Genomic DNA, 17,337 nt, shown 5'->3' with positions numbered 1-17,337 from the left:
CGGGGGAGCAGCTCCCAGGCCGATGCTGCTGGCTGCCTGGGAAATGCGTCTGTACGGGCTCCTCGCCGTGGGCTCTCACCTCTACGCTTTCTACGAAGCGCACCAGGTGTCTCAGAGTAAGTGTGCGACGTGGGTGTGCTCGCTCCTGCAGCCCGTCCCGCCCGCGGCTGGCGAGGCTGCTTGGCTTGGGTTGTCCTCTCTGGGTTGGTTTCTACTTTGTGCCTCTGCAAGGAGCGCCTGTGCTCTTCCTGGCTGCAAACCAGCCCCGTGCGAGGAAGCAGTAGCCAGGTGCCAGCTGGGCAGAGAGCTTTGTCAGGGCAGAGAAGGCCCTTGGCAGTGGTGTCCTGGCTCTTGGCTGTCAAGGAGAAGATGAGTGAATCCTCTGATTGCTCAGCTACTCAGATAAGAGAAGTTCAGGAAAGTCGGGTCTGAATTGGGGTTTTTCCTGGCTAGTCACCTTGCAGCCCCTTGGAGGTGGGTGGTTCAGAAGCAGCTGTGCCTCCTGGTGGTACTTGCTGGGGACTGAACCTGGGGAGGTCCCTGGGCAGGTGGGTGCTGCCCTGCCCAGAGCTCTGGGGCACTTGCGCTCAGTTGTGGGCTCGGAACAATGGCTGGGTAGTCTGTGCAGCTTTGGGGTCATTTTGTTTCCACACACCTGCCTGTGCAACCTCTTGATAGCTGCTGTGGTGGCTTGGTTTTGGCTCAGTGGGGCTGCATAGTGCAGAGAAGGGGTGGGGTTTCAAACAATTTAAATACGACTTGGAGATGAAAAGAAGCTATATTTTAGTGCATCAATATTTTAAGGGAAATGAAGGTGGCATTATCTAATAAAAGTATAGCTAGTTAGAGTGGCTCGTTAGGGAAATGTGTATTGTATCTTGTTAGGCTTTAATCAGCAAGGTGTTCTACATTGATGACCCTAGCTGGCTCTCAGAAGTGCTTAAGGGAAGAACAGGAGTGCCGGAAAGGCACTTGCAGGGCAGTGAGAAAAGTGCTGGGTAAATGGGGATAGGACTGCATACCGATGTGTACAGCACATCTTCTGTGGAGACAACAAAAGGCTGCATGGGAACGGGCTCTGGAGGCAGCTTCTCTGAGTAGCTTTGTCCTGCTCTGGCTGTACTGGTCACTGTCAGGTCTGTGTGTCCCTTCTGCTCCAGTGGGAGAAGCCAGGCAGCCCTGAAAGAGTGGAAATGAGGATTAGTGTAGGTCTTGCATGGTAAAAGGTTGCTTGCTGTCAGGTACTGCCCCTGTTGCAAGGGGGAATCAAAGCATAAGTTCTGGGCAACTTAGTGGCTTTGCTTTTCCTACAGGGCAGAGCTGTGGCCTGGTCGAGCAGCCCTCCTGGTTGAGCAGTGATGTGGTGGCATGCCCTTTCCTGGCTCTGAGTATCCCCATCAGCAGAGGCAACGCAGGAATGTGTTGCTCTTGAGCAGCAGAGGCCGTGTCCCTGACTCTCCCTGCTCAGGCTGCTGTGTCCTTAGCAAAGGTTTGTTCTTTGCAGAGTATGAAGCTGCGATGGACAGAAGGTTTGGGCTGGAACCAGGGACTCTCTTGCAGGGCCTCAAAAAGGTAGGAGGGGTGACGCATATGAGCATGTTTTACTTTGTGGCAATAACGCTAACATTGTGTTTCCATGTCCTTTGCTCCCCCGAGCTTCTGATTTAGCTTCAGAGGTTTGTTCTAACTTTGCAGATTTAGATACTCATAGGTAATTTTAGTGTCATTGTTTCTAATGAGGAAGAGGGACTTGCCAGGTGTGTCTAGATTTAACAATCATAAACAAAGTTTTGTTTTTCTTCTTGATCCCTGGCCTAAGTGTTTCTCCTTCGTTATATCACTTAATAACCTGGTTTACTGTTTGACCTTAAAAGCTACGATCACCCTTGACATTTCCTGCAGCCTTTTTCCCCTTTTTCCTGTCACTGGATGGTTTGGATAATGCTTAACATCAGTGAACATACATTTCCTTCTCGGTTGGCCTGTAGTCCATCATAGAGGGGAACAGATTTTTGAGGCATAAGGGCTCAAAGAAACATGGTTGGTCATAAAAAAAACTAATAAGAAAACTAGCACACCTCTACCCAAAATAAAAAAACAACCCCCTTTGCTTGCGTTTGACCTCACATCCTTTTGAAGAAGTGCAACTAATGTATGCAGTAATACAACTAATATTGAGGATGATTTACACAAGACCAGGAAGGCATGTCTGTGGAAATATTTTGGTGTTTAGGCCCACTGTCACTGCTGGTAAGGGACCCTTGACATGTGCTTTCAAGAAAGCTGTAAAGCCACTGTGGGGATGAACTTTTAGTGGGGCTCTGCATGGGACGTGGGGCTACCAGCTGATCCCTCTTACTTAATTTAGATGGAAACCCTATGTCACAGGAATCTCTAGCTTACCTGACTTCATCTGATCCCAGCTAGGCTTTGTTGAAACAGGGAATGAACTTCTCTTCCAGTGAGGTGCCTTTTCACCCAAGCTCTCAGTTTTTCAAGGCGGAGCAGAATTACTTTCTGAATCCCTCAGGAGAGGTGAGGGGCATGCCCAGGAAAGGCAGTGCTCTGCTGCTTCTGTGTTGCTGACAGAAGTTGAAAAAAGAAGAATTCCTGGCTAAACTTTTAATGAGTTAAGGATAGTCCAAAACAGTTTTGTTTTTTTCTTTCTAAAGGAATAAAAATCCTAAAATTAAAAGGATCAGGGCAAGCAGATGTGTGAATTTGTTGGATTTGAAGAGATGGTCAGGAACAGCAGTAGCAGACTGATTTTTTGTTTTCCAAGAAGCTTCCCAATGGGGAACCAAAGGAAGGACATGTTGGACTGGGAAGCCCTGAGACCAGTCTGCATCTCTGTATAGTCGCCAGCCTCTCCCCGTGGAGAGGAGGTGCGTGTGCGTATGGGTGCCTCCCTGCCTGCTTTGTGGTTAGAAAACTCCCATGGTGTTCGTGGGGAAAGGCAGTGGTTGCTGCTTGGTCAGGTTCAGTGCTAGCTTGGGGCCTAGGGGTCACGATGGCCATCTAAAGCTCTTTTTCTGAATTTTGCACCATCAGAAGTCAAAATAGAGCTGTTGGAGCTCACTGCTGTAAATGGTCAGACTGCATTGCTGAAACAAGTCAATCCCCAGATGTTGAGTTCTGTGGTGTTGGGTAATGAGCTAGTGTGTTACAGAGACATTTTCTTGTCCTGTAAGAACATGCTTTTATGGCCAGATATTCATACTGACCAGTTCCCTTGATGCCCCAGGACCCCATGGACTTTGAGTGGAGCTACTGGATTGAATGGGGAAGGGAACATATACTGTGGCTTCTGGCTGGTCACCTACTGGTATCGCAAGTGTCCAGGCTCTTGGTGGAGAAGGTATGTATAGATTTTCTTCACAGGAGGGAGTTTCTATGGGTTTCGGTTTACTCTGGGCATGGGAAGCTTGGCATTGAGGCCACTGAGTGCGGGAAATCCCCTTCTATGGGGTGAATTGTATGAGTGTGTCTGTAACTATGCACAGGTGAGAGTGAGTAGCTAGGTTGCCTTAGGCCTTGTGTTTGGAGACTTCAGCCTCCAACCCTCGAAAGCCTGTGCTTTGTTGTGAACCATTAACCAGTGTAATTTGAGTTGGATGTAGAAGGGTGTAATTACTCCCTTCCAAGACTTGAAGTGATGATGGGTTTTGGCATGATTGCATGAAATGACCAGCATGTGGTATCACACCTGCAAGTCTGTGGAAGGAAAGGAGGAAATTACATTCTCCTGTAGATCGGGGAGGCTCTGGGTTTCGTGCATGCTGCTACAGAAACCCCTTCCCTTCCATCTTTATGAATACAGTTGGGTTTCCCTGTATTGTTTCATATGTGTTGTTAACTTTGTTGACTGCATTTGTTTCTACTATAGACCCTGTGTAGGACAACACAGATATTGAGTGCTTTTTTTGTTTTTGAAAAAAATCAAACTAAAAATTGTTCATTTTTCTCTTTCTAACAGTATAAACCATGGTGTTTGATGGTTTATGGAATGGCTGCCTGCTGGTCGTTACTGGGAATCAAGGGCTTTGCTGTCATTTTGTTACATGCAGTGATTTCGTTTGCTGTGGCTCAGTTTCGGCTGTCACTCCTCACATGGTTATGCTCCCTTATCCTGCTATCCACTTTACGCATACCAGCTGTGGAAGAAGCCAAGGTAATGTAAAAAGGACTAATTAAGCATCAAATTAATTATGGTGGCATTTGTCTCTGTGACAGTACTTCTGAGAGTACTGTCCATTCAATTGATGTAAGCAGAAGTTGGCTTGAAAAATCTTAGGTAGTATAACTACAGTGACTCATGCTGGAGCTTTTCCAGTTACAAAAGTCATATTTCTCAATCATGCAGGCCGGTCCATTGAGATGAAAGTATGTGCCTTAATGTATAAGTGGTATTCAGTAGAGCTTGAGTATGATAATACTTCACCGGTGCTCTGATAAACACATTTCTTGTTCTTGGGAGCTGTAATCATACCAGTTTAAGGTGGTGGGTTTTGCGTTCATATCCAGGAGTTGCTTAGTCAAGCCTGTCTGTTCCTTATTGGTGACTGCAGGCTTCTGCATGGAAAGGGAGACTGTTTCTCCAACTCTGATTTGTACCAAACCAGTTGCTTTCTCACAAACTGGTTGCTCTTGCTCTAATGGCTTTTGCTGGGCAGTACAGATTTTAGAGAAACTGCTGTGAGGAAAGGTCCTTGTTGCCTTTTCTTGGACTAAGGGGAAAAACTGGGCATGTGTTACAAGGCTTGTCGCCCTCATGTTCAGGGGGAGGGTGGAGGGGAGATGAATGGGTAGGGTCTCTTCATGTGGTGGAGAGAGATCTGTGTGTCTCTGAGAGGAGGAAAGGGCCCACTGCAATACAAATCAGCCAAACTAAGTTTTTTGTGATGATGTGTTTTTATTGTTGGAAGCGGGTGTGACAGTGGGTGTTAAAAACTTGATAAGGCTGAGTAGCATCTTTCCAGCCTTGGGCTTTCTCGGGATTGTCTGATTCTCCTCAGATCTGAACTGTAGCCTTGGCTTCAGCCCTAGCAGTCCCTCTGCTGTCAGTAGGGTTGCCAGCTGTTTTGGATATTGTATTGCTGGACCAAACCTGAGAGAGATAATGGCTTTCCTGTAAGAAAAGCTTTCCTGCTGTCATAGTTCTTCACGGTGTGAAGTTCTTCACACTCTGAAATTGAGCTGTTGTCTCTTTCTGCTGGTTGCAGTAGCTCTGGAGTCCTTTTTTCCATCAACAGCCAGTGCTTGTTGTTCATGCATTAAGTAGTGCTCAGATGCTCATTCCAGCTGCCATTCGCTTTAGCTGCTTCCTGCTGCTGGTGACCCTGAAAGTTAGGATCTGGGTGGACATTGCTATCCCACCATATAAGAAACACAGCATTGCACCATTGTAATCTGGCTTTGTTTTGTCTTGCAGCGAAAGTGGTATGACACTGAAAATGAGTATTATCTGCTGCTCTTCACTGTGTCTGTCCGCTGCCTCTTCTGCACTAGCTTCAGCCTGGAGTACTGCTGGCATGGACCTGCTCAGAAATCATCCCACTCATTCCCATGGATGCTGGCATACGTGTTTTATTATCCCATGTTCCACAATGGGCCCCTTATGAACTTTGATGAATTCAGTAAGCAGGTAACAGTGTTTTTAAGATCACGCAGTTACAGATTTTTCAATGCATCTGCCTCAGGTAAATTGAGTGAAGAGCTATTGAAGTGGATGGTGATCTCTTTTCATCTGCCAAATCTAGACGCAGAACCTGTACTTCGAGGAATAGATTTAAGTATGATAGGTTGATTTTTTTTTTTTCCCCCCCTCCCCCCCCTCATCTTGAGAGATTTTAGTGACAGTCATGAGAAAATGTTAGGTAGTCAATTTCATCCAGTTTTCCTCTAAATGCTCTTCTATTGGTGTGTTTCATAAGGTAGTTTACAGGTACACATGAATTTCTGTTTATTTTCTAGTTACCTACTTGACAAAGGTTGATACTGATGAGACTTTCAAACAGAAGGTGTTCCTAATATTGGTCTGTATTTATTGTCCTTTTCTCTGTAAGTGTTGAAGTATGCTGCATGCAAAAAGGAAGGCTGTAGGTAGAAATTGGTCTTGGGTATTCATGCTTGTGTGCTAACCGTGGCATAATACTAAACTCTCATAAGGCTGGTAACTGGGAATATATTTAATCAAAATATACTGTCAAAGTCAGTCTTTATATCTAGTGCTTGGGTGGAGAGAGGTTGATTGGACTCCAATGTTAGAGAAGGTGGAAAGAAAGCCAAATAGTTCTTGAAGGCTGGGTGATTAATCTTTCTCTATCAGACTCTGATCTCTGTTTCCTTCTGAAATAAATATTTTCCCCCTCAGTGAGGTACTTTGGGGGGGAAAAAAAAAGCCCCTACAGCTAAGGTTTTTTCATTCAGGTATGTTCTGACTTCAGTAAAACCATCTATAACTGATTCTATAATATTTTTCCTCCTTACTAGCAGTTTGAAGGATTTCAATTTTTGCTTAGTCCTTGGAGATTAAGAATTGTTTGGGTGCCTGAAGTATCTTCCACATAATTTTGAAAATATCAAATAAAGTTATTGGAATGTGAAGACTGGACAATTTTGAGCATAGCATTGGGATTTTGACAATGTTGTGGGTATCAACTTTAAGACAAACCTTCCTCCCCAGGTTCTTCTACTTTACAGGATGTTTATTTTGTCTGACATCAGATTCATCCCTTCAACCAGGGAGCCAGTGACGCATGTCGTTATATTTGGAAAGTGTTCATAATATTAGCATGTAGCTGCTGGATTGGATTTTTGTTTTCCTTCCCTCTATCAGTCAGGATAAAGTAATATTTTCAGCAGCAGCTGGCTACTAACTGTGAAATATGTTTCAGAGTCACGGAAAGCTGCTGGTTTACATTGGGAATTCCTGAAGATCCCAGTTTCCTCTCATGATGGTGTAAATCATGAGCTGTTTTCACTTGGAACACTTCAGACTTTAGTAAGCTGAGCAGCTCCTTGAGTGTGAAAGACTTACCTATCTTTCTGCATGTTTTTTCTAGTGCCTTGCAGGCTGCTTTTCAAGCCTCTTTATACATGACCAGGAAAAAATCCCAGATTTCTATGCTTTATTGCTTTCCTTATTTTCTTGCACACTTGAGGAAGAAGTGAAATAACCACCCGTGATGTCTATAGCTAACATCATTGGGATAAAGTGGATGAGTGGACATTTCAAAACATAAAACCAGTTTGAGTTTATGTATAGAAGCCTAGGCATTGCTTGCTTCTGTTTATATTTGGAAAATTTTTGTTGAAGCCACAGCAAATAGACTGGGCTTTATGAAAGTGAAAACAAATTCTGGTGGACCCCTGAGTGACAAGTCCTATGCTCATTTGTCTTCAGTAGCTTTGGAAGATGCAAGGCTGAATGTTGTTATCCTGAGCTGGATGTTGTAGGAAAAGTCCGCATAGACTTGCATAGAAACTGAGGTAACTTATTTTTTTACTGTTTTTTGTTTCGTAGCTTCTGCAATGTGTTAAATTCCACCTATATTCCTGTACCCCTAACAGAGGGACATGTCTGGTTTTGGTTTTTTGTTAGTTTTGTTTTTTTTTTTTTCCCCCCCAAGGAATGTTTCAGAAGATATACGAGACTCCAAGTTGAGAGTAGCTTGTAGGTAGCTGGTAGGAAAAATTGCGTAGGGGGGTCTTGCATTGAAACTGAGCTCACCTGATATGGCTCAGGAAAGACCTGTGCAAAGACCACCTGTATCCTTGGTGTGTGGGGAGAAAGGAAGACTGAGAATGGGATGCTTGTATTTGCAGTAGGTTCTCATTTAAATATGCACAGACCCATTTGGTTAAAGCCATGAAGAAGATGGAACAAACTGAACAATCTTAATGTGTTTCTTCTTGGTGTTTGCTGAAGTGCGTTGTCAGAGCTCTTACCTGTGCAGAGGAGATTGCCTTGACAAGGGAGGTTGGAGAAGAGTTTCAAAGCTAGCAGTGCCCAGCAGTTGGTTCAAAGTGCACAATACAAAGAGTGTGTTTATTGCTGCTGTCAGAAGAGACCACCGTGCAGAACTGAAGCTGAGACTGAGACAAGGGCTCCTGCTGAGCACTCTGGAAAGCAGAAGTCCTGGAGATGGAGACAGAGAAACTGCTGTATGGCCTGAAGAGTGTCACACCAGTGCTGGCAGTTGGCATCCATTGCCAGGCAAAAATGAGAGACTGTGATACTTTGTCAGTGGCCTTACTGAATTTCTGGGTTGAAGCAGGGCATGGCAGTTCTAGCTATGGGTTTGAAGGCCTGTTGTGCAAATTGCTCCGATTAAACGGTAGTCTCCAAACTTTCATCTAGCTGGTACAAATGAGCCTTGAAAATGAGTGTGCTGCTTCATTTTAAGTGAGCAGAGCTAACTGCATGTTAGCTGTACTTTGTGCTTGCAATTATGAGGAGTTTTTATCCATGCAGATGGGTTGGTTGCTTATCTCGTGTATGCATTTTTGGTGGCCAGTTAGAGACTGGAGAAGGAAATATTGCACAAACACGTCGATAGGGGTGCAAAATATTACTAAATTCTTAGGCAATCCTATGTTACTATTATTTGATCATACTCTTTTACTGCAGAAAGAAGGTAAAATAATAGTATACCAATGTGTTTACTATAGTTAGCAGCGTGAGAGTTTAGGGCATCCTGGAGCCTGTCAACTGCAAACCTTGTCTTATCCAGTATTTAACTTGCACTTAACTGCCATTTGCTCAGTATGTCACATAGGTCTTGCTGACCGTGGCAGTGCTACAGGACAAAAATGAAGAACTGTCCTCAAGTAATCAATCCCATGCAGCTGATGGAAGTTGGAGGTATTTTAAGGGCAAGCAGTCATTGTGTCTGTGTTTGGTAGGGCTGCTACTTGGAAAACCTCCTTCATAGCTGTAGTTTCTTTAAACTGTTTTTATTATTTCTAGAGGTTTGATCAGGTTACAGGAATTAAAAAAAAGTGTCTTATGTCTGGATTCTGTTTAAGTTAACTGCACTTGGCCTTTTCTACAGCGGTTTGGTGCAGTGTGCATGCACATTTGGCCTCTTGCTGATTACTACTGTTTACTGAGATTGAGAATGGAGAAACTAGTCTCCTTCAAAAAAGTATGTCAGGATTTTCCAAATGGTGTAGTCAAATGGTGCCTTTAGTATTAGTAATGAAACCTGAAGTTCTCAGGATGAATATTTGAGTAAAACAGTCATGTGCCATGTATCTTCTTTGGATTTCTTCTTTAGATGAGGAGACAAGAAGCTTTCAGTTTGAAGACTAATCTCAGCATCTTAATTGTGGGCATAATTCGTATTTTCTTTTGGTGGTGCCTGGCTGAGCTGATGATTCACCTCATGTATATCCATGCTCTCTACAGCAGCGCTCCACCTTTGGAAGCTGCATCATACTGGGCCTTGGGTGAGTATAGAAACGAACAGAAATCTTCCTTCTCCCCTCACTTCAAGAATCCTGCTCTCCTTCTCTATTATGTCCATCTGTAGGTACTTACAAATAGTATATTATGGCCAGTCACAGTCAGAAAGGTGGTCTACAGACTCTTGTTATAACATGTAGATCCTCCAGGAAGCTTACAGTTGAACTTATTGAGCTGCTTTCTAAATTAAAAAAGATTATGTATTTTTTCCAGTCTAAAGTCTGTGTCTCAACTTTGGTCTAAAGTGTTTTTTTTTCCGCCAGTCATAGAGTGGACACTTAAAAAAGTTTGTTTAGCGTAGGGATGGAGGAGGGCAGATGTTAAGAATTGGTGTTTCTCATCCTTTATTGATGTCCTTTTTTTCCATGTTTCTAGTTTGTATTCGTGTTGAAAGGTAAAATGACAGTACTCGTGAAAAGAGCAGGGGGAAGGTATCGCAAACAAGGTGGCCTGAAGTCAGTGCCTCACAGTTCTGTTTTCCTGCTTGCCTTCCCCATCTTCTGCCCTGTGCCAGCTCCCTGGTATCTTATTAAAATGCCTAACTGGCGGGCGGAGGGGGATGGAAGTGAGTGCTGACCAATGTAGCATAAAACAGCAAGAGCTTTGGGTGCTGGTATGTAGGTAGACATAGGCTAAGCCATAAGCCACTGGCATATGTGGTTGGTTTGATTCTCCTCCCCACCCCCCTGTCCTGCTCTGTGTATCACCAGGTAGGAGGAACGAAAGCAGAGAAACCCCAGGCCTTAAATTTGGGTTCTGAAAAAGTCTTAGTGATTACTGAATTGAAGGAGATGCCTCTGACTGTACCAGCAAGTAACAGGGATACACGCACTGGTATGGACCTGACAAGCATTCATTGGAGAACGTGTATGATGAGCAGCGTGTGTGTTGGAGGACACTTGTGTATTGGGACTCTGGTCAGTAGAGGGCAATGTGTGCACTCTATGAGCATATATGCACTCTTAATATATATTTCAATATATAATTTTTATATGTAAAAAAGAGTAAGAGCAGATGGCGAGCGGAAAGTGAGAGGTTTGTCTCCATGGTTTGTTCTACCCTCCTCACTGTTTAGAAAGTGAATTCTCAGTTTTCATCTCCTGTTTGAAATGTCAATTCATTGATGAATTAAATCTGTTAGCTCCTGGTGTTGTTTGTATGTCTGACAAAAAGCTGGCCACTGGATAAGGCAGGCAAGGCTACAGAATTAGGGATGAAATATTCCAACTTTGGTGTTATCGGCAGATTTCTCCCTTCAAGGCTACCAATGTTGATTTTAAAAAGAGGGGAAAAAAGTTCCTTTCCAGACAATAGCTAAGTAGGCTGTATGTTTACTTGATGAAATCAAGTGTTATATCCTAACAATTAAAATACATTTTGAACAGATTATTAGAAAAGACTAAAATGCCTCAAGGCAACAGGTGATGAAAGCCAGTATTAAAGCCAGTTTGGACTGTAAAGCTGACTGATTAAAATATGATCATTTGAATTGAAACAAGTCCCCTGTAGAGATCCTGCTTTTGAGAGGTTTTTTCAAAGTGTAACCATACTCTTGTTGAACTTCATAGTAATGAAAGCGGATGTTTAAAATATTACAGTACAAATAAGATTTTGAGGCAGAAGTTTGTCACTTCTTAAAATATTTTCTCTGCAGGTTTTATCACAATGATTATACAGGTCTCCTTAGACTCAAACCAGTGACAGGCCACTGTTGTGACTTGCTTTAGGGAGCCACCGATATATGAGTAAGGGTACTAGTGATATTTTTCTATTGATCCTTACCGGATCCTTATGGATCTTACTGTGCTTGTACACCAGTTCTTGTACTGAGCCAAACGCTCCCCTCCATTATTTCTCATTCTGTGTTATTAAAACTGATTACATCAGGTAACTGAGTCTTGAGACCAAGGAGGCAGCTTATTGTTGACTCAGGAGGATTAACCATGTTGTATATTTGCCTTTCTGCACTGCTGGGATTTTTGTTGGTTTTGTGTTTCCTATTTAACTACAGCACCTTCAAAGCAGCGCAGAGCATCTACTTACATCATGATGCCTGGTACCCTGTGATAGTCAGGTAAACTTGGGATAAAGGCTGAGAAGCTGTTTTGCAATCAGCTCTAATTAGGGAGGTTATAACTATTCCTCTGTTTTTCTGCTGGGATGTGTTGAACAGTGGGAAATAAATGCCAGCAGTGCAAGTAAAGACAATGGTGCTATGAGATTTTGCTCTTGGCATCTTAAGAGCAATGGTGATGGTCAGTCTACACCTCGGAGGTGTGAAGCTACACTGTGTTCCGCATGACTTTGTGCGGTGTTCCTGTAAGGTGAGACTGCAAAGAAAAAAAACAAAACAAACCAACAAACCCAAACAAACTCTGACTGAGTTGCAATGCTTGTTTATAAATGCCATTGTACAACACTGTAATTTATGGCCATGTAGGGCAGAAATGCTAAAGTTACCTAAGGTAATATTACTGAGTATACACAGGTATAAACTTAAGAAAAAATAGTACTTGGGAGAATGTGTTACCCAGCAGTAAGAGAAATATTTTCTCTTGTGTGGAAGGAATTAGGCAAATGAGTTTCTAGAAGCAGCAATATACAAAATGGTGCATACGTGGTTTTGATGCCTGTGTATTTAACTGTAACAAAGGTGCAAACTGCCTTCAATATTACTGTTTGCATGCATTAGCTACTGTTAGTACATTTTTTGAATTGTATGGTTGTGTTTTAATCTTGTGTCCTTTTGCAACTAAACCAAAGGTCCTCTTAGGTCAAATGTTCAGGTTCTTTTCTCCGTGCCCTTTACAAGCCAGTACCCATGTTGCTGTAACAGCACTCTTGGCCTATAGGTTATGTTAACCTCACTCCTTCCAGTTCATTTACAAGTGCCTAGTCACAGCACTCTTGGCCTATAGGTTATGTTAACCTCCTTCCAGTTCATTTACAAGTGCCTAGTTCTGTGTGTCTGCTCTTCTGAATGTGAGCATGTCAAAGTCAGCGCAGAGAGGAAGCCACCTTCTGTCCCAGATAACCCAGCTGAGCTGTGCATTTCTTGTGATGTTTGTTACCATAGTGCCATAAAGGCTCAGAGGGCATTGTGGCCTTGCTTCACCCTTTGCTTGTTGAATATCTTCCAATCTCTTTATTGGCTATGTAATCTGTATAGATGAAGCCTGTTTGCTGAATAAACAATGATGTGGCACATGCTTTCCTGTGTTGTTGTTGTACTATGGATGGAAGGGCTGCTGTAACTGAAGTATCTGTGCAATCTCTTTAATTGCTGTTATATGCAGGGTATATTTGTAACGGGCAAGTTTCAGTGTCATTGACTGGGTGATAAGAATCTTGGGGATTGTGAGCAAAAGTCTAAAGACAGTGTATGTGTAGTTCATGTAAAGGTAGAATCTTCAATTCTCTCCTGGCCACCCCTGTTTTCCTGGATTACTGCTCATCCTGCGTTCTGTAACCTGTGCCTGGCAGCCTCCAGGAAAGGCAGCTTATGTGCCTGCCCTGGGGATCAATGTGCTATGGAAGTGCATCGTCAGCAACCTGCTCCAAGAGAGAGCAGGTTGCATTCTCTGTGCATCAATCCTTATGTGAGTAGAAAAGGAAGTGTCTTGTTGCACTATGGCTCCTGGATTTTGAGGGGTTCAAATGAAAAATGCTTAGAGTCCTAGCTGGAGGGTCCTCTGAAGAACAGCATCTTTCTTAAAACTATTCTTCATATTATTTGGAAGAATTTCTCTAGTAAAAGAAAAAATGGACATTCATTATTTAAGCTCCTCAGCTAGACAGTGCAAAATCTATTGTTTAATTCAACTTTTTCCATGTGGAATATTTTTAGCTGCATTTCTGTCCATGATATGAGAAAAAGCTGGCTATGTCCACATATTCCATAGACTAAATACCCTGAAAAGAGATATTTCCTTATTGTATCTCCTCTCCTCCCCTGCTTAATATTACAACCCCCATGTGCCATATAGATGTCATAATTTCTTCTACCATGTATTCCTCCTTACATTTAAATAATTTCCTTTAGCATTCTGCACATACTTCTTTAAACTTGCATGCTTATATCGCAGCAAGCTGTGGCTTTGGTACTGGACACCAAATGCAATGTGCATTCACAAAAAGCTGCATCATATGGTCTGAAGAAAGTGTAATTTCACGTGGAGTACACAGCTGTATTCTGTTTCCTCAGTGGCCTGTGTTTGGTAGTGAGAATAACCTCCAAGAGGAAATGCCAGTCTCTGGTATAGACGAAGAAGAGGTGGTGAGAGCTCGCTTAGGGTAGAGATGCTTTTAGATATCCAAATATTAACTCTTTTGGCTAACTGTAGGTATAAATGATTTCCTGTCATCACACATAGCTCCAAGCCCCATAGAGACTTCTGTATAGGGCAGTGGGAATCTTGCTCCCTGTTTGGATGTTGAGGAAGCCATTTGGCCATAGCATGCGGATAGTATGAAATAACACAAAATCAGTGTGAAATCTTGGGCTTATTTCTTTAGTGACTCTTGTACTGGCCTGTGTATTCCTTCAATGTGATGGGCTCCAGTGGCACCCCACTTGCCCAGCAGAAGACATTACCACTGTCCAAGACCCACCAGGCATGATGAGCGCCTTACAGAGCAGTACTAAGATTTGTTCATGGGCTGGGCTTTGCTGCTCTCCTCTGAATGGCTCATTTCTGAGAACTGCTTATGCTGATGCCCCTGTCCTTGCAGCAAACCTTGGCTTCAAATCCTTCTCAGCAATGCTGATCATCTGAGGTAGGAATTATATGAAAAGCCAGGTCATAGCAAGCAATATAGGTTTCCAGTGGCCAAACGTTAGGTCCCATATCGGGAACAGAATGAAGAATATGATGGGACTGTATCCATAGTGTTTGGTTTTTTTAACTGTGTGTACCCCTTTGCCATATGTGTATGGCCCTTCAGTTTGTGGGAGGGATGTTAATGTCTGACCACAGAATTAATTTAAAGATGTCAGCTGGGCAGTACAGTGCTGTTATTTATTGATCCCAAGAACCCATTGTTTGGAGAATGAGAGCATTTTCTAGAATTCACAAATCATTGTGTCTATATTCACAAATATTTGTGTTTATGAGTAGTTGGCATACTGAACAATATCAGGGCATTTGTGCTTACTTAACTCTGAGCACCAAATGCAGCGTTTATAGCAATTCCATGTTTTTCTGTCAGTGCTGCATCTCATTCTGGTAGCATCGGTCAGATTGAAAGAACTGGGTGCTTTCGGAATTAATGACACAGCAGGAAGACCTATATTCCATGGTAATAGAAACCCTGACAACTCATTCTCCTTGGTTTTTAAAATTAATTGGGATTAACTTGCTGCCTTTATATTCTATACTGTAAAATGAGGATTTCCAGGCACGGACAATAAAAGCCACTATGGATTCCAGTAATCCAGTATCCTGGTGAACTGCAGCATACCAGAAGAATAGCCACGCTGGGCCAGATCAGAGGTTCATCTGCTCTAGTGAGTAATGTTTGGAACATGGTATGTAGTGAAGCCTGGGAAAAGAAATAAAAAAAATAAAGGGCAGGTAGATTGGTGATTCTTTGCAACGTAAGTTCTTCAGGCTTCTGTAGCTGAATGACAAATTCACTGACTTATAATAGTAACAGGGAGCTCAACAGCACTAGTTGAAAGATCTTAAATTGAAATAGGTGATAGATTTTTTTTTTTTCTTCGCTATGACAACAGAATATCAATGATAAAACTCACTCTGGTGGGGTACATGCTGTTATATAGAAACTGGAATGGATGTTGAGTGTTGCTAATTCATTTGTGTTAAGTCTGATTCTGAAAATGCAGAGGTTAAAAAAACCATTGCCTATGTTTTCCTTATGAGGCTTCATATTCAGCCTGGTGATTCAGCACTACTTACTCATCTCTGCTCATCTGAACAGAGCTTCATGTCAGTCTCACAAGGTATAGGGAATGATGAAAGCCGGAATTCTGCATGAAAATGTACTGCCCAATACAACTGTTGCACTGGATCAATTCAGGATACTAATAGATATTATAACTGTGAAAATATATTTGACTAGGAATCTGTATATATGTGCTTTGCCAGAGGTGTGTGTCTGATTTAGAGATGTACATCTGAGATGTATGTACGTATGATACAATGTCGTGAGCATTCTGTGGGTTTAATGTATTGGTCTTAACTATGTACCATTTGTTTGTTCTAGTAAAGCATGTACAAGTTAGTGGTGTCAATTAGCTATAATTGTTTTAATTATTAACTAGGCTCGAATACTCCAGAAGGGTATTTATTTTCATATGAGCAGCATGTAAGTCAATCTAAAATATGATCTGTTCAAAGATGGTGCCACCTGGTTTAATCTGTAATTGGTGATTTCATGTTTTGATTTGTTAAAAGAAGAAATGTTACATAAGTTCCTCTTTAAAAATGAGACCTACAGAGTAGTCTAAGTTGGGTGTAGGCTGCTGGTTTTGATGTGTTGCTGTTCTTGTTCTAATAAATCCATAGATAAGAAATGGATTTCTGAGTTCATTTTAAGAAGCACGCAGTGTTTTGCTATTGAAATTAGGGTGTCTGTGCATCTGTCTAAATGGTCATGAAATACTAACAGAGTAATCTGAGGTTTTTTTTTTTTTTTCCATCCTACAAGATAATGATAAGGAGAATCTGATAAAATATTTGGCATCTTGATGTCTGTTTTGAAAACTGGAAATAAAAACATGAATTAGAAAGCTTAGTAAGATTTTATTCTCTAAAACACTGGGCGGTTCACTGCTTTATAGAAAGAAGTGTGTGGGGAGGAAAGTAAATTTTTTATAAGCTTTTCTGCAGGCTGAAGTTCCAGATAGTATTGGCAATTAACCTACTTTAATGACTACTTTTTTTACTCGCGTGTTGTGGCTTAAACCTAGCTGGCAACTGAGCCCACCCAGCCACTTACTCGCTCCTCCCCAGTGGGATGGGGGAGAGAATTAGAAGAGTAAAAGTGAGAAAACTCATGGGTTGAGATAAAGACAGTTTAATAGGGAAAGCAAAAGCTGTGCACACAAGCAAAGTAAAACAAGGAATTCATTCCCTCCTTCCCGTCAGCAGGCGGGTGTTCAGCTCTGTCATGCGTAACGGTGACTTGGGAAGACAAACGCCATCACTCTGTACGTCACCCCCATCCTCCTCCTTCCCCCAGCTTTATATGCTGAGCATGATGTCATTTGGTGTGGAATATCCCTTGGGTCAGCTGTCCCAGCTGTGCCCCCTCCCAGCTTCTCGTGCACCCTCAGGCTCCTTGCTGGTGGGTTGGTGCAAGAGGCAGAAAAGGCCTTGACTGTGCAGGCCCTGCTTAGCAGTAACAAAAACATCCCTGTGTTATCAATGCTCCTTACCAGCACAAATCCAAAACGTGGCCCCATACCAACTACTGTGAAAAAAATTAGCTCTACCCCAGCCAAAACCAGCATGATGTGACAACTGTCGATTTGAGAGGCCTTTTCCTGCAAGTATTTACTAATGAACATAATACCTACTGTAGATGTTTTGGGAGTATTCAAGGTAGGTGGCTTTAAGGCATGTGTATCCTTGAAAAAACTTCTGGTTTTCTTTAACCTGAAAGACCTGTCTGTGCCTTGACCAAGAGTCCCTTGGCAGCTCTGTTGAGTCTTGTTTAAGTAACTTCTCTTTGGGATCTCTGTGTCCATTCAGCTTCGTCTAAAAAGAAGCACTTAGCCTCCAGGGCAAACACTCTGGTATGTACTTTCCTGCCACTGCTCTGTATGTTTTAGGATTTTTCTTGCTTCTTGTGTGCTACTAGAAGACTAGGATATGAAGCCGGACTGCACAAGTCCCTGTAGTACT

General features: G+C 42.6%; 1 protein-coding gene across 1 annotated transcript in view; it reads left to right on the top strand.

Moving 5' to 3' along the window:
• Nucleotides 1-16: 16 nt before the first annotated feature.
• The window catches only part of HHAT (hedgehog acyltransferase), a 163,250-nt gene continuing 145,929 nt past the window's right edge, over nucleotides 17-17,337 (top strand). The window contains exons 1-6 of the mRNA XM_009641564.2: nucleotides 17-116; nucleotides 1,505-1,572; nucleotides 3,245-3,358; nucleotides 3,977-4,171; nucleotides 5,432-5,644; nucleotides 9,282-9,453. Coding sequence (XP_009639859.1) covers nucleotides 23-116; nucleotides 1,505-1,572; nucleotides 3,245-3,358; nucleotides 3,977-4,171; nucleotides 5,432-5,644; nucleotides 9,282-9,453 — 856 coding nt within the window. The 5' untranslated portion in view covers nucleotides 17-22. The remainder of the gene's footprint in view (nucleotides 117-1,504; nucleotides 1,573-3,244; nucleotides 3,359-3,976; nucleotides 4,172-5,431; nucleotides 5,645-9,281; nucleotides 9,454-17,337) is intronic.

The sequence above is a fragment of the Egretta garzetta genome, unplaced genomic scaffold, assembly GCF_000687185.1.
Source record: "Egretta garzetta isolate BGI_Z169 unplaced genomic scaffold, ASM68718v1 scaffold166, whole genome shotgun sequence".
Taxonomy (NCBI): Eukaryota; Metazoa; Chordata; class Aves; order Pelecaniformes; family Ardeidae; genus Egretta; species Egretta garzetta.
The sequence above is the reverse complement of the archived record's forward strand: the minus strand, read 5'-3'. Positions and strand labels throughout refer to the sequence as shown.